At 55.4% G+C, this 21,802-nt stretch overlaps 2 protein-coding genes and 1 long non-coding RNA gene across 5 annotated transcripts in view; 2 read left to right on the forward strand and 1 right to left on the reverse strand.

Annotated features, from left to right (window-relative positions):
- LOC127749289 (uncharacterized) overlaps positions 1-21,802 on the reverse strand; it is a 174,174-nt gene that overhangs the window by 74,732 nt on the left and 77,640 nt on the right. For all 3 annotated transcript variants that reach the window (XR_008011057.1, XR_008011056.1, XR_008011058.1), the window contains exon 3: positions 33-227. This is a non-coding gene — a long non-coding RNA (uncharacterized LOC127749289). The remainder of the gene's footprint in view (positions 1-32; positions 228-21,802) is intronic.
- On the forward strand, positions 5,917-14,029 carry LOC113218435 (uncharacterized). The gene is made up of 3 exons (XM_026438793.2): positions 5,917-6,020; positions 12,749-12,979; positions 13,067-14,029. The coding sequence occupies exons 1-3, from the start codon at positions 6,006-6,008 to the stop codon at positions 13,595-13,597; spliced, it is 777 nt and encodes a 258-aa protein (XP_026294578.1). The 5' UTR covers positions 5,917-6,005; the 3' UTR covers positions 13,598-14,029.
- The window catches only part of LOC113218418 (uncharacterized), a 16,737-nt gene continuing 16,296 nt past the window's right edge, over positions 21,362-21,802 (forward strand). Inside the window, exon 1 of the mRNA XM_026438767.2 lies at positions 21,362-21,402. Within this exon, the coding sequence (XP_026294552.2) occupies positions 21,385-21,402 (18 nt within the window). The 5' untranslated portion in view covers positions 21,362-21,384. The remainder of the gene's footprint in view (positions 21,403-21,802) is intronic.

Consider the following 21,802-nt stretch of genomic DNA (forward strand, 5'->3'; position numbering starts at 1 on the left):
CCCTCCCTCGTCCTTTCCCTCCCCCTCCTCACCTGTTTTGCTTTAGAAAGCGGCGGCCGACGGGGAATGAACGAAACGGGGGCCGCTGCTCTGCAGTGTACTTTGCCTTGCGTGTTTGCGGAAGTGCTGAAGTTGGCCGGCGACCGCGTCGCTGAGCTGGGGTAGTTCCGATAGCAGCTGCAGCGGTGGCGGTCCGATGCATTCCACTCTCGACTCATCACTCAAATCTGTCAAAATCAAACAGCAAAAAAAAAAAAACGATTTAGGGAGGAAAAGTACGACACAATGGCGAGAAAAAAGCGGGAATGAGACAAGTTGCGTTTCGTTTCCTGGACCAGGAAGGGGGCAGCGTGAAGAGATGGAGGGGGTAAGGGGGGAGGACCAGCCGCCCAGGGTGCTCTAAAACAGGTTCAATTAATTTCCCCGGAGGTTGTTGGGGTGAGCGAAGCCTCTGGGGCTCTCCGGGGCTCACCACAGCAGCACAGGCAGCACAAGCGGTGGTGGCCGGAGCCGCTTCCGAACAGGTACTTCTCCCGCTCTTCTCCGCAAAAGGATAAGAGTTACCAAGTAGCCAAATCTAAATCTCCCCCTCCCCCACCTCCCTTCCTCCTCTCCCTTCACCCTTTAATTTGCCTTTCCCACAAGAGATTCGCTCCAGCTTCTGGCTGAGCGAACGAAGCCCTACCGAAACGAGGCATAGTTGTACAGGTTCTGGTTCCACCAAAATATTTATGGGTGAAATTCAAACATGATCAAAATAGGTGCAAAAAAAGTCAATTTCTTCCGGCGGTTTAATTGAAACGATCCAAGCCGTTGGAAAACAATTTGGGAGAAAAACGCCATAGTGTCAACGGCAGCGTTGCCTCCTCCCGCCGGGGGACAGTCCCCACCCCCTCATCCATCGGGATGCTTTGATTATTTATATCGGATGGGCATGAGGCACGGCCGGGCAAGTGGCGCATTGCAGTCGCCCAGACAATTGATAACGGGTCTATAAACGGAAGAGGAAGCTGCTACGCAGCGGCAGCGGCGGGGTTGGCGGCGGCTGAACCCGACACGACAAGCGCACACTGACAGGGGGCAGCGTCCTTTCGGACTTTGGCCCAAAGCCACACACACACACACCACACACACGGCATTTTGCGCGGTAAACGACACCCGCGGCGTAACTATGACCTTTTCAGAATCAGGATAATGAAAGTAATCGTTGTAATGTTTAGTTTCATTTCATGGAAACAACAAAACGAACTCCTGCCGAAAAAATGAGGTTCAGTCGTGATGATTGAACTAATTATTGCAAGGTATGGGTTTTCGAGGGCACTGCAACTGAATCGAACAACAATCACAACCACCCCCTTGCTCTTGGCCGCAGCCGCCCCGCCTCCGCTAACCGAATGAAGAGGCGGAACACATTGATCACGCGAGCGAAGTGCGCCTCCACGCCGCGATTGCACTGCGATTGCGAACTCAGATCGCAGTGATAGGGCGAGCGTTGTTGCGCACGCCACGCCGAGCCACGGCGAGGGAAACTTTAGGCACCCCCGCCGGCTCCATCCATATGTGCCCCCTCCCCCCCCCCCTCCCCGCCCGGTCCGAGCACAGTCTCCCCCCCCCCCCCTTCTCCCTCATACACACGCCAAGTCCCCCACCCCACCACCCTCAGTCCCGAACAAGTCACAATACCTCGGTAATACATCACAGCACTATAATAATACAAGTTGTTGTTGGTGTCACGCAGCGCGGTAAATAACGCCCCGATATTGGACCGGCCCCATTGCACTATAGGTGCAGGCGGCGGGGATGCACGCCACGTACACGACGGGGGGTCAGCTTGCGGTCGCACAGGGGTGTCAAAGGCCCACACGCCACACGCCCACGCCTCATTTTGCTCATTTGATCTTGAATTATCGCGACAGGGAAGTCGCCGACGACGAACGCCAGTCTTAACTTCCGGGCTTTAACCGCAGCGGGTGCTGTGAACTGGCCGCAGCCCAAAGCCCTGCGGGGGGCGGGACCGCGTCCAGCTGGGCCCGCGGGCCCCGGTCCGAGGGGGGTCCACTGCTGTCTGGTGGGGCACGACAAATCTCCATAGACATCCTCCAGCTCGTCCTCCTCCTGCCCCCGCTGCCGCCGCTGCTCTCCGACCGCGCGGGGAAGTTTCGCACGCGACGCGGCGCGCGGCAGGCACAATGGACCAGGGTCACTTTGATTTGTTTGGCGCTCCCCCGTCCGCCCCCCTCTCCCGCTGACACTTTGGAAGTGGTGGCCGCTGCCTCGCCCCGCCCCGGGCGAGAGCGCGTCCGTCCGGTCCGCTGGGATTCAAAGAGGTGACACAACAGACAGGCAATATTCGGGCATGACAATGGTCATGTGCTGCTCCGCGTCGCGGCGGCGGCACCGCAACGTCAGGCAGCCGAGAGATTTCAGATTTCCGTCTGCTCGAGTCGGCGCCTGTTAGGCGGGACGCCAGGCCGAGCCGCACGGCCCGGTCCGAGGGCACTCTGTATGGCGCCCCTGCAGCCCGCCCGGCCCGGCCCAGCCCGGTCGGGAACAAACAGACCGCAGCGGCCGTACACTATTTCACGTTGGACAACTGATTTTCACAATGTATCGCAGGCGCAATGCGCGCCAGCGTAGCGCTCCAGTTCCGTTCACTTTTTTCCCCCTCGAATAGGGAAGGAGGAACGGGGGGTAGCAGAGCCCTTCCTTTTCCCTCTCTCTCTCTCTCTCTCTCTCTCTCTCTCTCTCTCTCTCTCTCTCTCTCTCTCCCTCTTGTCGCTTGGCAGGTGGCCACTGCGCTCCCGATAAATCTATCGAGCCATAGCCTTTCAATGCTCGTCGCAGCGAAATGTGTATCGTATATCCAGGAGACCCGCGCTGCTAGAGGAAGAGACGACAGAGAGAGAAAGAGAGGGAGGAGGGGGGGGGAGTGCGCGCAGGGGCGGAGTCAGGGGACCGTGAGAGGAGGAGGAGGAGGAGGTGGAAGGGGAGGAGGGGGGGGGAGTGCGCGCAGGGGCGGAGTCAGGGGACCGTGAACAAGGGGGCGTCGGACGGGACCGAGACAGGAAGCAGAGCGTCCTGCGGGACCCCCTGGACCTCCGGACCCCCGGCCTGCCTCGGCGCCGGACCTCAGGGCCCGCACACGATTCGTCGCAGTTTTCCCTCTCACAAAGTCGCTGCTGCTGATCTTGGTACAGTCATATCGAAATATTTTCAGAAAATCTCGATGTGAGAGAGAAAGGGGAGGGGGCCAGGAGAGGGGAGAGCATAGCGACGGGCGTTTATTTGGTCACTCTTTTGTCACCGGCTGTTGTTGACTTACGTCCCCTTATTCGTCCGGATCGTCAATACTGACGTGGAGCCGGCGCGGCCCCGGCTGGCCCATGTTTTATTCAGCGGGCTCTTGTCTGTTGCATATTTGTATTCTCTCTGGCATAAAGTTTCGCAATTTGCGTTCTGTCTCCCGCCGGGACTCCCCGGTCCGTCCGGCACCGGCAGTCGCCGTGTGCAGCAGCGGCGGCGGCGCTGACGCCCTAGCTGCTGTGCCCCGGGCGAGGGACCGTGCACCACCTCTTCACAGAACCACAAACAGAACGGGTGCGAACGAATCAGCACACAGCACAATAAAGCGTTAATAGTGCTTTTCCACTGTTGGGCGTATTGGCAGAACCTTAAAACACCAACTCTCAGCATAAATATATGCCGGATGTGTCAGAGGGGACGCGACATGGCACACGATAAATCCAGTACAAAGGTAGTGTTAACCAATTTGAATGTGATTTTAAAAAAGAAACGAAACACAAACATAGTAAATTTTGTATCAAACGAACCGAACAGAGCTCTTTTCAAATTTGATCGAACAAGCAAGCATATCTGTTGCAATAGAATAGATGAGAGTACGAAAGTAAACAGAAATGAATTGTGGTGGCCGATTCGTACTCTCGACGCCACTCCGGAGCGGGGTTACGATGATTGGGGCTGAATTGTCAATAATTCGTTTACGTTACCATGATAAAGAACGCAACTTGACGAAGCATGACCGTCTAGACTGTAGACGCCCCAGACCAGACAGCACTTTAAGATATTGATTGATTTATGGAGTGAGTTAGATAGTGGTGAGTGAGTTTGAGGCGTCGTCCCAAGCCCCCCCTCTTTCCACTTCTCTAAGCTGCTAGCTTTCTATATTTTTCTGTTATTGGATTCTTTAGATATTCCGTTTTGTCAGAGCTTCTGCGCCGAAAAAACGAACACTTATTGTCAACCGCTCAAAATGGCATTGAGACCCGTAGCCGTAGCACCTCGACCTGCAATAACAGGACGCGCCCGACGCATCCGCGCCGCGGAGTGGGAAAAGGGGGAGGGGGGAGGAAGCGGAGTGGAGGAAAGGGTTATGGGGTCGGAGGGAATGACCCAGGCGGCAGCTCGGACCGTCACCTAATGACGTGGAAAATTGAACGGGAATCACCTCGAAATCCTCTGATGCTGCTTCTTTCGTCTCCCTCGCACGCGCACAATACTGCGCGCCCAACGCTCAGTCTGTTAGCTCTCTCAGTCCCTTCTTTTTTTCTTGCTCACCCTTTTTTTTGACGACACCTCCTGGCTCCTTGCTGTATCTGCCGGCATGTCGCGATCTGGCGCCGACGGCGTCGCCCCAGCAGAGATACCCCGCGCGTGCAGGTCGCCGCCTCTGGAAAGGCGGCGCTACTCCACAACCTCGCGGATATACTCCCAGACCAGCCAGACGTGCCAAAACCTTCTCCAGCGATGCAATAGTAAACTGGAATGCGTCACGTGCGGCATGCAGCATGGCCACTCAGTACGTTAAAGAAGTGTTTATTACAAAATTATTTTAAAAAGGTGAAATCTGGAGGACAAAGAGAGGATAAAGGTTCAAATGGATATGGGGGAATATTTGATTTCACATAAATACTCCTCAAGCAACCGAGGGCGGAATCACGTCAGAAAAAGATTCTAACACTGTATTTCAAATTACAATTTACGCGTTTGATTAGTATCAGTAAAATTGCGAGTAAAATTGCTTTCGCCGGCGATCTGTTGCCGTGACTTCAAAAAGAAAGGTCCCTTTGAGTTTTACTTTACTGTTCGTGCACACGATATACCCCGTGAGGATTGAAAATAAACAAAAGTAATAGAGCGGAAAAGAAGAAAATACCAAGCGCCCAGCGTAGGCTCCATTACAGCAAGTCTGGCCAAAGCGGGCGGCCTGTTGGTGCCCAAAGTTCGCTGCGCGCGGTTGCGTCAGTCGGTCTCGGGGTGCGGCCAAGAGGTGATGACACTACGCTGGACGCCCCCCGGTCCCCCGCCGCCGTGCTGTGCGTCAGCCATGAGCGCCCCACTGGGTAGGCCACCCCGTCTGGCGCAGCGGGCAGGCGGGCTTGCCTAGCCGGCGGGCGCGCACGGCCACTCGCACGGCTGACGACACCCGCCACGCGAGCCACCCACCCCGCCCACCGCTGCCATCCGGCGGGCCTTCTCCTGCTCGCGCGCTCGATCGGACGAGAGAGGGAAGTCCGTGGCTCATTCTTCCGCGTGTCGATCATACGCGTGAGCCGCCCTCGTTAGCACGGAGCGCACTGCGATAAAAATGGCTGTCTTAGAAATGAAAATGTCGGGGCTTAAATTTCCAGTATACTGAGGAGCTGGCAAAAAAACAAAACGTAGTAGTGATGAAATGTTTCTAAAAAGAATAACGATGATACTCCCATTTTAAAGACAATGAATTTCTTTTTGTTTTTTGCTGTTGCTGTTTTTTTTTACAATCTGGGGGCAGTTCACTCTGAGCAGCTCAGCAGGCGCTGAGTGCTCCAGAGCTGCTGGCCACCCCACTAGGCCCCGCCACACCCCACCCTGCCTCGCCGCCCCGCTCCCCACCGCTCCGCGCTGCACCGGAGTCCCAGTCTATATAAGAAGTCCGCGGCGCGCGCGCGCGTCACTCTAGTTCCATCCATCTTGCGGGCAGCCGGCGTGCCATCCACAGCGACATAATGGACAGAATAATAGTAAGTGTTTGGGTTGAATGATGCATGCCTATAAATTTACAGGAACATTGCAACGAATAACAAATCGCCTACGAATTACTATACAAAGTTCGTAAAGTGATGGATACACTACCAACTCTAGTGTTTAGTTTAGAAGTCACATACTTGTAGGCGCGTGGAATTCCAATTCGTCCACTACTTGAAGGGCCATGGCAGCTTACAGCTCCTGCTCCATGGAGTACGCAAACCCTCAACACCGAACTGTCCTCTCAGAAACAACCGATACGAGTGAGCGAATAGGAATTCACGCATCTAGTAGTGTATGAAATTTACACAATTGGGTTTCAGTGTCAGTGATAATTATAGTTTCTGGATAAATCAAATGTTCCTTTCCAGGTCCAAAATATAGCTGTATGTGGTAGTAACAAATTGGCACTTTTGCTCTGGTTATTGTTAAAATTTAGCACAGTAGCTTGTGTGATTTTAGAGAAAACAGGAATGCTGCCATTTGCTGTAGTCACTTCTATTGATCAAGGATCGTCTCATAATCGCTCGGTTAATTCACGGCAGCTCGGCGCCTGCGGAAGTCAGGGTAGGCCACCCACCAACGCACGCATGTGCTGCAGGCACGATGTTGCCTATCCATCAGGCGGTATGAGAGCTTGCAACAGCTCCACTTTTCCAGGTTCTTAACGACGTACTTTCTGGACCATTGGACCATTCGTGAGTGAGATGGCGCTCGCGACTGTTATGTACGGTGCATTGTACTCGACCATTAATTTTCAAGCAATTTTCACTTGAGTGTCCTATAATGCGCCCACGTCACGTTCGTGCCGGATCTCTTTTGTTTTGACAAACGCTTTCGCAGTGCTTGCCAAAAAGGCAACTGCTGTGCGGTGCGCGCGCGCCCGCACTCGCTCCACTTGGCGTGCCGTTTGAACACTATTAGGAGTGCCGACACTGCCAATCCGACCGTCTTAATTAAGAATGAGGAAGTCGTACACGGCGCGCGCCTTTGGGGCCTAGTTGGGCGCTGCTGATCTCGCTCTCCGTCAGCAGCCTGGACACCCTTTCTCTCTCTCTTTCTCTCTTTGTTCTTTGTCTCTCTCTCTTTCTCTCTCACTGGCATTGTGGTTTCGGCTGCGGCTGCTTGAAGTGCGGCGCAGGTAACGCGGTGTTGTGGTCACCCGTGTCGGTCGACGTGTGGCGCGTGGTGGCGACACGCACCCGTGTCCGTGTCGCGTGCCTGACAAGGCGCGTGGGTGAGCTGGACACACACACACACACACACACACACACACACACACACACACACACACAGCCGGTATTGCTGACCGTTTCGCCTGCGAGCGTCATGGTAGTGGTGATAGTGCGGTGTATCTCCCTCTCGGCACCAATCGGCCCAATCCAACTCGGAGCGCGGAGCGCAAAGCTAGTTGTTGTCGGTCGCGTCCGAAATTGGGGCACGGCAGCGCGCGCGAGAGGTACGGAGATCGACGAGACAATCGATGGGAGTATACCGAGAACGCGAGACGGAATCGACTTGGGCAATCCTGTATAGCCGAAAGGTAATCCGTTTGTGGCCGTGGGAGATGATCGACGAGGGGAAGGGGGCTGTACGGGAGGCGCGATTTCGGTAACTCAAGGGTAATTTCATTTTACTCCAGAGGGGGCGAATGCATGGTTATCCGGAGTCGTTCGGCCGGTTGTCCTGGAAGTGTAGTTTTGAAGATACTCCAACAGAGAGCCGAAAAAGAAGTTATTTCGTCGCATGCCAATAATTTTTGCGGAGTCGGCTCCCTCGTGGGAGTAACAACAAGTCTTGCAGAGTGGAGCCGAGCGGCGCGGTGGCAGCAGTGCCTACAGAAGGAAGGGGGTGCAATAAGTTGCAGTGATGCCGCCTCGATAAGACCCGTTTCTCCCCCTGATCCTTTGAGCCCGCGGGCCGCCGCACCGCGCCGCGCCGTGGTTAGGAGGCCCTGTGGCGTGCGGTGGGGCTGTTTGTCATTCCGACGAGGTGCCGCGCCAGACGCCACCGAGCGCGCCATAGACCAGGACCGGCGCAACCAGTGACACTGACACACACGCACACACACACACACACACACACGCACGCACGAGTGCCTTATGCCTCCCACATGTGCGCTGTGGTGCGGAGAGCCGGTTCAACGAGCACCTGCTGCTTGCTGCTGCCTCTGCTCTGCTGGCTGTCAATGCGCTGCAGATGAAGCAATTAAATCGGAACGAACGAGCAGCAGCGTGTGGCGGCGGTGCGGCCGCTTGGCGACCGCGGCAAGGCAGGGCGCGGTGACTTACTACTACTTGCTGCTGATCAGGTCGCGCCGTTCAAAACATACGACTCAACCGGTGCGACCGACAAGCAGAGCTGACGACCAGTAGAAAAGTCTCCAGCAGCACCGAGAAAAGCAAATTGAGGCAGGTCTGTGTATTTGTGCAGTGGCAATAATCGGCGCAAGCAAATAAAAAGATACTTCATAAGTAAGTGTCCCATTGTCCCCATGTTTTGTTAAAAAAAATCATCTCCTAAAAATAGGGGGCGTAATACTGTTCCTCAGGCAAACGTGTGCATGAGAGAGCCCTCTGTACTGCTAAGTGAACAGTGTGACCCTTGCGTATTAGAGGCTCTCTGGTGTCCGCCGTGTGTAACCCGTGCTCATGTGGTGCGCTGCTCTCTCCAGGCGCGCATGGAGAGATATGAGGAGGGGGGGGGGTAGGAGGGTGGTCCCCTCGGGGTTATCGCACGACGCCCTCTCTGAATCCGTCGTCCTTGCTGCAAAGCCCACAGGACACAATGCAACGCATGTAAGGCCGCGCTGGGGCGTGGCGTAGTTGGGCGGGGCGGGCGGGGCGACCCCACACCGCGAGCACTGTGGGCAGCGGCGCGCCGGCCGGCTGGACATGGCCGAGCGCCTAGAGGAGGAAGCATGCCCAGAGCATCGACCTAGATCTCCATGTAAAAGGAGCAGGGCTTAGCACAAGCGGACCCCGGACCCCAGAGCGGAGAGCCAGGCTGCAACCCTCTGCGGAGGGCTAAAACAGAGTCGCGCTCTGCTGTGGGGGAAGGTGGGGGACGGGGTTGCTCGTGGCGCAACGATTTGCGTAAACTGCGTGTCCCTTGCCTGGTCTCGCTCCCCGAGCAGCTGCCGGCTGCCGTCTAGTAGGCAGGCCTCCTCCGGCACCGCGGCTTCCATCATAGCTAAACGCAACGCGACGCCGCGCCAAAACGGGTGCAAATGGGGTACGCCGGCACCCGTGCGAGCTTTGACAACCATGCCCCGCCCCGCCCTCGACGCCCCACCCCGTCAGGCCCCGTCCGTCCCACCAGGTAAGGGGAGAGTGCTGCTATGTGCCAGGCGCTGATATGGCTGTCCAATAATAATAAACATTCCGCTTCGGGAACGGCACGCCAAGTACAAAAAGTTCGAAACAGACCCGTAAAAAAATTAACGATGGCAAAATCTATCAATCATAAAAGCCATTGCAAAAAAAAAAAACAAGAGGCGACACGAAAAAAATCTTCTACGCTCTAATGAGGGAACTAAATCCTGATTTTATTCCCAGCTCGCAACCGGGTTGAGGGGGGAGGGACCACCCGGCAGTACAAGATAATTACGGCCGCATGCAGTCCACCATAATAATTCCATAATGCGGCGCCATGGACGCTATGGGGCAATCCCTCTATCTTGGTGGCGCGCGGCGCGGAAGGGCAGCAGAGAGACGGTGTGGCACCAGTTAGTGTGTAGAGATTGCAGCCGCCACCCGAATGATTTGGCAGAGTTGGACGGCGAGGTGGCGGCACCTGCCTCCCGGTAACGAGGTGCCCAACTTCGAAGCGAGGGAAAGGGGAGGGGGGGAGGAGAATCATCGGTCAAGCTCGATTCAGACTGGACGGAATGCGGACACACGCCGTTCTACAGCACTTCTTAGCACCGCCCGCGTACGAAGGTTGGAGCGAGAGAGAGATAGAGACAGAGAGAAATAGAGAGGGAGTGAGAGAGGTAGCACCGCCCGCGTACGAAGGTTGGAGCGAGAGAGAGATAGAGACAGAGAGAAATAGAGAGGGAGTGAGAGAGAGGGGGAGAGGGAGATGAGGGGGCGAAAGAGAGAGGGGGCAGGGAGAGGGGCGCGGCCGATTATAGGCGTGTCCCGGGCTGTGTACCGCGTTACCCTACGCTATTCGCACTGCGCCAAAAGGTGCGTCGGTGTGCGGGGCGCTCGGCGGGGCGCGGTGCACTGTGCAGACCGCCTGCCCGGTCTCCTACATCTCAACCGACAGCCTGACGGATGTCGTATCGTACTATGACAATCATAACAACACTGCCGTATGCAAAACGGCTTTGCTTTCGACCTCGTATATATAGCGGGCAGCAGGAAGCTATCATCGGGATGATTGCGTCTCCCACAGCAACAGCAGCATGCGGGTCATCTGGTCCCCCACACGGCCGACCCGGCGTCAGACCTTGGGACGCGCCTCGCGAACTCGTCTCGCCAAAACTGGACCATCGGCGGGCGGAGCCGATGATCAACAAGGAGCGCGCTTTACTTCCGACGCGATGCAGACTTTTCGCGGATGGCTTCCTCATCACGCGATGCAATACAACCTTGTGTTGTTTTGGCCGATTTTTCGCCGGCAATGTGTGTTCGGTAATGAGGTGCAGCAGTACAGAGCGCGTTCACCCACTGCTCGGCACGCGGGGCGGCCGGGCAGCCAAACGATGCGTCTGCTCTTTCCATGCAAAAAGAAAGAAAACAATCATAATAAAAACGAGAGGGAATACACCAACAATGCGAGGTCGCCTACTTGTACGGTCGCGCCGGGCTCGCTCCAGCTCCAGGGAGGAGCGCAGGCGTTACTGCAACGTGTGTCTGAGAGTTCATTAGCATCGGCTGAAGGGTCGGCAGGGCGTGCTGGAGCGGAGGGGCAGCTGGCGGCTGCTTGGTGAGCCAGGACCGTCACCGACCACGATCGTCCCACCTCCACCCCAGCCCGCCACGCCCCGCCATCCATTTACCTTCCCTTTTTACGACCGGGGGGACAGTCGGTCGGTCGTGCCTCAGCGCGGCACCACGATCGGCCGCGATCGGCTCGCCAGGCAGGTGTCTGAGGTCACGGTGCAGTGAACTTCGTGCCGGCCGAGCGGCTGGCCGGGGCGGGAGATGCACACGCCCGTGGACGCTAAACTGAGCCGTCGTGGCGGCGGGGCGGGGCGTGGTTGGGTGGAGTGGGGAGGCCCAGGGCGCCAGGATCACGCCCCTGGCCGCGACGTAAGACTCGCCGGACCGCATGCCGGTGCAGCGCTGCGACCAGTGCTGCCAATCGAGGGGCCAAGCGTCCACAAAATCGCGCTATTTTGTTAGAGATTGATTTAAATATCGGGGGCGTACTCAATGGGTTAACAATCTCTGTTAAAGAGAGATGGGTTTCCGATTTTTTGGCTTCTAGAAAAAAGGCCTGCTTACAATTCGAATTCGAAAAGGACACTTATTTTACCAGGATATCATCACCACCGAGAATGGTGGTACATCGCTTTTCGAATATTGTTTACATGAGGAAGAGCATTCTATAGAATGTTAACTTTATCGCGAATCTCCTGTATAAACGTACTTTTCCCATCCACTTTTTGAATTACTAAATGGTATCTTTACATTACGTGCAAAATTAACGAAATTAATTGTATCACGCCAAAGTACTGTCATTTTCTGTTGCACTCCCGGCTCTTTCAGAGAGCAAAGACCGCGGCCGACATACTACTGCCATGTAATTAAAAATAGTTAAACGAACGACAGCAAACAGCAGCCACCGCGGCGGCCGGCGACCGCCGCCGTGCCACGACATCACTAACGGTCGCGTCGCTTGATTCATCGCTCGCTGCAGCCACGTCGATGTACTGCTGCTTACTCCACCTTACAGTGCCCCGCCCCGGCCCGCCCCACCGCGCCATGCAATGCCCCAGTAGCGTTGCACGGCGCCATAGGGGCGACGCGGCGGTGACAACGAGACCAACAACATATGACTCGCGTGCCTCCCTCACGGAGTCCTCACGTGCATCTCGATACTACACACAGTTCGGCGCCCCCTCCCCGCTCACCACTGCGTGGCTGCACGCCTGGGTGAGCGAGCCAGTCGTGGACGGAGAGGTTTGTTATTGCCGCGCTGCAAGACCCGAGGGAATGCCCAGTTCCAGCCAGGCAACAGGAGCAGGGTGTGGCGCCGAACGATCGGCCAGTCGGCCACCACCACGCACCTGTCCGTGTGTGTGTGTGTGTGTGTTCGCCTGTGTGTTTTGGACTTTTGGCGCTCGCACTGATTCAGGAAGCGTTCGGCAACGATTTGGAACACGCTGTGAGTGGGGGAGGGGGGGGGGCTGCACAACCGGCACTACTGCACTATGCACAAGTAGCGTAATGATGTCATATCACCGAGCGAGGGGTTGGGGTGTGGGACGCTTGCGAGGTTGAGCAGCGGGAGGTGATGTGTGTAGCTTTGCTTTCCGATTGGGCCGGTCGACTGCCTCCGTGCCATACGCGTTACGCGATGCGATAACACAACGGCAGCAACAAAAACAAAACCAACCGCACACCCAGTAAAAACATGACATTGAAGATATTTTTTTCAAAGCTCGACGAGGATATCCTTCAGGCGAGCACAATTGTGAAATGCAGTGGAGCAACAAAACCGCGAGTATTTTGCTAGACATATACGTGTTTTTCTCTTTTCGTGTCTGCAGACCCTCCTCGGTCTGCTCGCGGCCTGCCTGGCGGTGACCAGCGCGCAGTACAACCAGCAGACGACCACGCCCGTGCCCATCCTCAAGCAGATCAACAGACACAACGAGGACGGCTCCTACAGCTACGGCTACGAGGGCGCCGACGGCTCCTTCAAGATCGAAACCAAGTTAGCGAACGGCGAGGTGCAGGGCAAGTACGGCTACGTCGACGATTCGGGCAGCATCAGGGAGGTGAGTCTGAGTCAGAGTCGCGGTACAGATAAGATCTGGTATGGTGGTCGTTTTTCTCACACAAAGCTTATCCTCTCGCCCACGCAGGTGGAATACGGCGGCGGCAAGCGCGGATTCGAGGTGGCAGGGCCAGGCATCAACGTCCCGCCGCCCACACTCGTCAACAACGACCTGGGCAGCACCGACTACGACGACGGCCAGTACCGCGAGGACCCCAGCATCTACCTCAAGGAGACCGCGAATGGCGGCCGCCCCGGACTCGCCGGCGGGCCAGGCTTGTCCCTGCCGCCCCCGTCCCGGCCCGCGCCCCGGCCCGCACCCATCCAGCACCAGTACACGTCGCCTGCGTACCAAGCCAGGACGCCGAGCCACGTGCAGCAGCACTTCTCGCAGCAACCTGCCTACAGACCGGCGCCCGCCTACAACCCGCCCGCGCCCGCCTACAATCCCGCGCCGGCCTACAACCCCGCACCCGCCTACAACCCCGCGCCCGCCTACAACCCCGCGCCCTACTACAACCCTGCGCCTTACCAGGTCGATCCGAACCAGTTCTACGGACACCCGGCCAGGAACATAGACATCAGGACCGGGTCGTACTCGGTGCAGTACAACGGCTGAAGTCCGCATAGAGACACCGCGCCTTCTCTTGTACAAATTTGCGTTTAAGATGGTTAGGTTGTAAGCTCCAATGCTCAAGGGGGGACGTCTCATATCTGATAAACGAGAATTGGGATGCAGTGTTGTGTTGAAGAGTAAAGAGCTGATGCTAATCACGTCGAGGTAAGTCATGTCGCGCGGAAACGCGCGGAAAAGGAAGAGAGACAACTGATGTATTATTAAAAAACAAAGATGCATGCTTTTTATTTGGACAGCAGCGAATGCGCTAGTCAGGTTAGACTGATTCTGCTATAAATAGCCGTTCCTCATGCCATAGAATGTTACCATTCGTACCCCTCGTGTACTAATGATAGCAGTGAGCCAACGGCTTGTTGACTATCAAGACTACCCTGAACACGATTGTGAAAAAATAAAAGAGGTGTTGTTTTGAAATTAGTTAATTTTTAAAACTGGCCACAAACTACCACATTAACATATACAAGTAAAAACCTTCTTTTCTTAAAAAAGAATCCTCCAGAGGCCCTGGGTTTTTGTAAGGTTATATTGTGTCGCATACACAGAGGTGTGCGGAACGGTTTGCTTGTCGATGTCACTCACCATGGTCCGGAAGAAGGAGGCAACCCGCCAACACCCTGCAAGCGGTACAGTACAACTAAAAACAAGTACGGGGATTGTGGCACAACTCGTCTCTCCATGCCTACGGGGGATAAAAAGTAACCGGAGTCAATCCGAGTCAGCGCCCATTAACCCAAGATTCGAGACAATGTTGCACTCTCCAAGAGTGCACGTGGTAATCCTTGAGACCTTGGCGCTAAGAATGTAACGTATGACAGGGGATGCACTACGTGCTGCGAATTCCGTATACGAAAACGATCCAGGCGAAAGTCACAGCCTCGCCTCCGTCTACCTCGGCCAAAGTAATCAAACATTCGTACAACACCGGGCAACTCCGGAATAATGACCGCAGGGCAGGATCGATGGAGTTGCAGGGAAATTTCTTAGTACAGAACTCGACCCACGACCTGGCCTTGCAGTGCAGAGAGATCTTGATACCCAAAGGACATTGGCTCGGGAATGCGCGCGAGGTGCAAGTCGGCGGGAGGGGACGACGACCATAGGCATCCCTCCCCCCACCCCATTAACCTGCCGACCCTCTCTGCAGCGGGCGGTCTATCTCCGTCGCACCCACGACGGACCCCAGACAGACAGACAGAGAGAGAGAGAGAGAGAGAGAGAGAGAGAGAGAGAGAGAGAGAGAGAGAGAGCGCAAGATCTGTCTTTTTAAACGCGCGCGCGGCGGGGCGGTAGCGGGGTGGGGCGGGGTGGACAAAGAGAGCAACGACGGCAGTCCAGCTGGCCTTGCGCACTCCTCTGCCGCTACCGCTTTGATTATCTTTCGTCTTATTATTGCTGTTATTCGGCACGCCGCGGGACGCTTAAGCTTCACTTTAGCAGCTTTAGAGCTGCCTAAGCGTCAGGCAAGGCGGCCGTAAAGCGCGAAAAAAAGACAAAACAAATAACGAGACGACGGAGATGATTACAGGGCTGGCCGAGGCCGAACAGGCCCCCGTGGTGGTGCTCCAAACTGTCATCGACTCACTCACACTTCTTTACTTTCCATTAACACGGCTCAGCGTTACTTTTCCTTTCGAACCAAGCGTTAAGTAATACTAGGCGTGGTCGGGTGAGGCCCATCGGCTACGGACACCTGTACACTCATTGGGTTTTATCGTTTGGTATTGCACGTATCAAAGTTTGCAAAGAAAAAACTGAAGTAAAAAACGCACTAGATAATATGTGATATATTTCTTGGATGCGGAATGGACCCTTTGCTTTCCTTCCCCACCCACCACCCACCACGTTGCGAACGCGTCTTCTCTGTTCTTGAAATAAATTTTTGGTTGCAATTTCGGAATTCTCATAATCGCACGACCGCCATGACCCAAGGGACAAGCCGAGGTCGTCGCCCCCCACATGCGAGGCGACAACAACAACTACTACTGTCCCTCCTAGTGAAGTGGCTCACGCAAAGTCACGGGCGACGGCGCTCGGGCCTTATGCGTAATATAAGCCATCCCATATTGCGGCCGTTTTGCAACAACACGAGGGCGGCGCTGCAGCAGCGGCGGCGGCGCGCCACTCCCCGCGGGCGCGTTGCTCTCATGCATCCTGCTGCTGCAGCGGCCGCAGAGTGGAATGCAACACCGGGCTGATCAGGCATAAAGGGACAGCCGAGCTGCTCGCGGCGACGCGTTCGAGTGCGCGCGCGAGCCGTCAAATAAATACGCCGGAGCCTCATAGGCGTACGGACAGTTATGTCCCAAGCGCAAAGAGACAAGCACGCGTTTCCTGTCATCGAACTTTTGCCTCCGCACTCTCGCGCTGGCCGCGCGGGGCGGCGCGGAGGCGATAGACATTCCCTTCCCATGTTGCACCTCGCACGGGGCGGGGCGGCGGCGCTCGCGCACTGCGGAACAGGACAGACAGGTGCAGCGAGCGCTGCAAGCACCCCCAGTGATGTGTGGGGTTCAAGGTGGGGTGTGGTCGCGTCTGGCGGGGACCGTCACAACCGGCCCACTACTTCCTGCAATATGACTTCATCCGACCGGCAGCGCGCGGACAGCGAAATCATCGGCTTCGGCCAGTTGTGAGCCATTATAATTCGATTCACACGCACGCGTACGACGATGATACGGTTCCGGGAAACGGAACGGCACCAAAATAAACATAAAACAGGCTAGAGAGACAGATCCGCCAGCCTCACCCAACCCAAGGCCTGACCGAAAGAGAACCACGTTTATTTTATCCTTGAAACAAATTGATCGCATCCACACACAGAAAACAGCATGTTCACGTGGTTCTGAAATTTACAGCCAAAATGATCCAACCCTTATTTTGCCCCATTTAGTTAAAAAAGACTGCTATGAGAACGCAATACGGATGAGTACATTGATAATAAATAGTTCAGAAAAAACAGACCAGTAACGGGGAGTTTTTTTTTTAGGGTGGCAGACTGCGCGCGACGAAACCCTTCCAACGGCGGCGGGCCCAGCTACGCCGTGGAGGCAGGCCACCCATTCGGCTCCCCGGGCCGGTGTAGCAGCGGCGCGCTCCGAGGGGGGCGCTACCGTAACGGCAGCGCGGGCCCGTGATGGCTATCGTGGGCGCGCTTAGACGGCGGCCATGACGTCACAAACACAATATATCTCTCTCTTTCCATCTCTCCACCTTCCTATCCCCGCCCATGGCGCCCCGCTATCCAAGCAGTGACCGCAGAGCTCCAGACCGACCCCCGACGTGACGATGGGGCGGTACCGGACACCGCGCCGAGCGAGGAAGTATAGCCGTAACGTCAACAACGCACTCGTAAAGGGCGCTGCCGGTGGCTCACCGCGAGGCTTCGCAGCAGCTGGGTTAAGTGGAAGAAACAAGCGGCAAAACTGGCCTTTTCTTTTTACTCTCATGTTTTTTAGGTGATTGGTATGTTGTGTGCAGGAAGGCGCAGTGTTTCTGCCAATAAGCTTGGCCGATGAGTCCACGCACACTCACGCGTGCGGCCGGCGGCCGCCGGGGGAATGTTCTGCAGAACGAGAGCAAAAGTGATGACGTACCAGGCAAGGCCATCCTGGCGAACGGGCGTGGTCGAGAGAGAGAGAGAGAGAGAGAGAGAGAGAGAGAGAGAGAGAGAGAGACTGGCGAGCAGCCAGCCAGGCCAAGCGAGGGGCCCAGTGCTCTGGTTGCCAACATGAGTGCCCATACCAGCAGGCCACGCACCGAGGGCCTGCCCGACGTGTCCAAAATCAGGTTTATTCGAGCTCTACCGATGGATAAGAAACCTGTCGTGCGCGGGGGACGATTTCAAAAACTATTCACGAGACAAATCTGTCGATCCCTTTAAAAAGAAAAAGAGGGGAAAGCAGAGAATGAATTGGCATAGAGAAAAAATGAGAGCATTAACTAGCCGCACAGTACATGCTGTCCGAGTTCGAGCCCCTCCTGCTCGGCGACCAGCTCCGCTCCCTCGGTGAACTTGACCCCGCCCACCCCGGTCGCACACAACTCGCGCGGGTCCCCGGCTCCAAGTCTAGGTAGCTGCAAGCTGCAGCGGCCGCCGCGGCGCGGAGATGGCAGCGTAGCGATATTTCTCAGACAAATGAAAATGCAAGCGCCTGGCGCCTTGCTGGAGCGCGCTGCCCTGCCCGGGATGATGGTCCATTCCCGCTAGTGTCCCAGCCAAAAGAATAAATTTAAAATATTATAAAAACAAAAAACCTGGCCATTTTAAGTTTCTGATACCATTTCAGTGAAGAATCGCCTTAAGTACATCTGCTTTTCTCAAATTAATTCGGGCAAAGAGCGGGACCTTGGCGCCTGAGAGACTCAGGATAGGCCACCTGCCGTACACGGGTGCACTGCACGAAACATGGTGTTGCCTATCTACCAGGCGCTATGATGAGAGATTGAAGAGGCTCAACCTGGCAAGTTGGAAACGGCAAATGACGGAGGATTCTGAATGATCCTTTCCTCCAGTCACTTCGTTTTCCAGTCTCATGTTCTGAACCAAATTCTGAAAACACAAAGTTTTGTTAATTGACGCCAGTAAGTCATTGACACTTGACACATATCCGTCCGCTAAACAAACTGTTTTAAAAATGCGTTTCAAAAAAAAAACTGTTTCAAAGCTAAATGGCATTTGCATGCTGTATTACACGAAGTATTTGCTTCGCAAGCTCACAAACCCCCCGTCACAAAGAAGAAATCATTTTTTCTCGAACAAATTTGTTTTAACAGTGCGCTTTCCGAAGAGGTTACTCTCTATTTCCCCCCTTCCGGGCCTCCGAGCCAAGGAAGTGACAGACAGTCCAAACCACGTCGCACGACGAGGCTCCGCGCTGGGGCTCCGCACGACGGACGACATGCGAACTGAAGGGTTACGCGAGGAGCGCGTCGCGTGCGAGGCGCTGTGCGCTTGCGAGGCGCTGCTCATGTGTCGCGTGGCGCGAGCGCCCCGCCCGGCCCGCAGCCCCACGGCCCGCCCACGCGTGGCCAACGCCCAAACGGCTCCATCACTCTCGATCGCGCGCAGCGGGGGAGGAGGGGGATAAAAAAGAAAGGAAAGGATACGAACACCGCGCGGCGGTGTTGCTCCACACTTCCTGCCGCGCGGGCCCACTTGCGCCTTACAGGGCGAATCTAAGTGTGTGAATGTCACACACATGGGGGTGTGTGATTTTCTAGTTTTCTTAAAGTGGGGAATGTACTTCTTCACGCGAGCTTCTCACTGGAGCACTTGTGTCGTTTTAGGAGTTGGAGGAATTGAATAAATGCAACCTTTTTTCCTGGTGTAGGAAATGTATCGTATCGTCCCAAAATACCACTCCTACCCACAAAACATCATCATCAACAGCAACAACCAACGGGGAGGGGGTGCTAGGGGGGTCGCTACGCCGCTGAAAGTCCTGCTCCAACCGTTCGCACCTCGTCGAGCACGCAATGGCCACGGCCCAATGGGGTTGGGTCCGCACGGCGGGGTGGGGGTGGGGGTGGAGATCAACTCGTCTCATCTCCATGCGGCCACCATCAGCCGCTCGCTATACAGGTGGTGGCGCAAAGCATCTGCATAAACAAGACACATCTGTACCGTTCCCTGCAGACGCGCGAGCGAGCGAGAAGACAACACACAACACTTGGTCAGACCCTGCTGGAGCTCCCGTTGAAGGCTTATTAACGAACGCTTTGTTGTTGGCATCGGAGCCCCCATGATGACAAGCTCCCGAAACGAGGAAGGAGCTTTACTGCCGCAAAATGGAGTGGGAACCACGCCCTGTCTCGCCACGCCCCGCTGGCACCAGTTTCACGGGGCGCAATATGCACATGTTTACGCGGCGTGGTTAACTGCACACAGCGTGCGCCCGCCTCATGTACATTGACGAACAGCCTGGCCTGGCCACCCCTCCGCAAAGTCCTCACCTTTACCAGTAGTGGAACAGACATACACGCCGCAAGCGGCGCCTGTTTTAGGCCTCGATCGTGTTTCCACGAGCCGAATCATAATGGTTTCCTGAACAGGAGCAGTCGATAATTATACGCGGTGCCGCGCCCACCGGACTATCCTGTCCGCCTGGCGCTTTACACTGACTACACTCTAAATGTCAAGCAACAATTTTGTCCACTGCAAGCATGCATCTGTTTGCACATTTGAAAAAGTGCAATTTTGAATCTTGAGTGGCAACAAATTTGCATCACATGCTGTTTTTTTATGTCGGTCTTATTTGTGTCATTATTAACCTTACCTTACCTGGCTAGTAAATGTGCAATTAGCGGTTAAGAAACGCACATACGCCTTAAATTGGTAGTACATTTTTATTGTGCTTTCACTACCATGATTACACACTGTTATCTCTATGGCAACACATGAGTGACCATACTAGGCGACATTCTCTTTTAGGAAAAGTCTCTGTTTTGTCGCCAATCTTTGGCGACAGCCGAGACCGAGATGTGACCATACATATGGAAATAGATAATGCCGCCATGATGGGTCCTATTGAGAACATAAAATTTGTCACCCTCAGTGTCACCTTAATTGGTGACGTTCTCGTCGCCTTGGCGGCAACACATAAAGATAACAGTGTATGCAGAGTGGTGGGACAGTTAAGAACATGTCCTTCCTTTAAGTTAATTTTATGAATATATTTCCTATTCAAAAACGGATAAGTACACAAGAAAGAAGAAACTAGTTACTACTGGAATCAGATCTAAACAAAGCAGAGGCAGCCTCAGTCTCTCGGCGCTACACTCCCAGACAGAGTGAGACTCGAAAAGGCAAAGAAAAACCAATAAATAAAAAACGACTGCTTAAGCTGCACCGGCATCCTGCAGATCCCCCCCGGCCGCGGCCGTTGCGCCCTGGACCTTGGACACGTGATCGTTATCCTTGGCCTTCGGTAGGGCGACCAGCAGCAGGTCCTGGGCGGGCGGGACAGGTCCTGCCGGGCGGCCGCGGGACACCGGACACCGGTCGGCACTGCCAACAGCGGCGGAGCGCCTCCCTCCGGCCGATGCACCTCCCTAGGTTAGTCCGGCCCGCGGCGGCGCGGCACCGCGGCCAGTGGCCAGTGCCATTGCTTTGGCAGGCACTGAGGCCACCTGGTCACCCTACAGCACCACTGCCCATTGGCACGCGCTCGCCATGTCCAGCCGGCCCGGCTGAATAGGTCTAATGACTCCCTCTGGTCGTGACGCCCAGTGCATTATGACCGTAGCGGGGGCGCCTTTTCTTCACGAAGAGAGATAGCTCTCCCTGTCTCCCCGACTCCCTCTCTCTCTCTTCCTCTTTCTTTTCTCTGACAGAACCCACTTTTACCCCCTCGTGTAGCAATTATTAGAGATAAATTGCTAACCTTAAAACGCCCACTGACCGAGGGTATTTGTTTGCAGAAAAAAAATAACCTGCACCCGTGCACCACATGAGCAAGAAGTCAAAATTAACATTTCAAAGCCGCTTAATTTATTGGTATGTATCCGAAGGTGTTGACAATCGTCGATAAGAGCCATCGATGTTGCGATAAGATAAGGCGATAACGGTTCCTCCAGGCTTCGGCGAGGTGCAGGTACGGCCAGTGTGCCGACGGCAGCAGTGGAGGGGATGGCTCCCCGCCGCCCCCCGTCACTTTGCGCCGCCCCCCGCGAGCCCCCGGCGGGCCCCCCTCCCTTCCCTGCTCCGGCCGAGGTACTTAAGCCGTGGGAGAGGCGCTGCGCGACCCCAGTCCACGACTAGACATCCCACAATGCAGCTCCCCCTGACGGTACGTACGCGGATTAAATCATCGCCAGCACTAGTGAAAAAAGTGTACATGTGTGAGTGTGTGCATGTGTGTGGGAGTGTGACTGGGCGCGCGCGAACGGATGCGCCTCGAAAGGGGTTGTGAAGTGCTCCTCAAGGCCAGCTCCGCCTGGAATGCAAATCGTGCGGATGCATCGTCGAAAAATTGTGTACAATGACCTAGAAATTGGAGCAAAACTCTGAGATGCGGCCGCCATCAGCCGCTCGCTATACAGGTGGTGGCGCAAAGCATCTGCATAAACAAGACACATCTGTACCGTTCCCTGTAGACGCGCGAGCGAGCGAGAAGACAACACACAACACTTGGTCAGACCCTGCTGGAGCTCCCGTTGAAGGCTTATTAACGAACGCTTTGTTGTTGG

Source organism: Frankliniella occidentalis, unplaced genomic scaffold, assembly GCF_000697945.3.
Source record: "Frankliniella occidentalis isolate FOCC.00 unplaced genomic scaffold, Focc_3.1 Scaffold43, whole genome shotgun sequence".
NCBI classification, from domain to species: domain Eukaryota; kingdom Metazoa; phylum Arthropoda; class Insecta; order Thysanoptera; family Thripidae; genus Frankliniella; species Frankliniella occidentalis.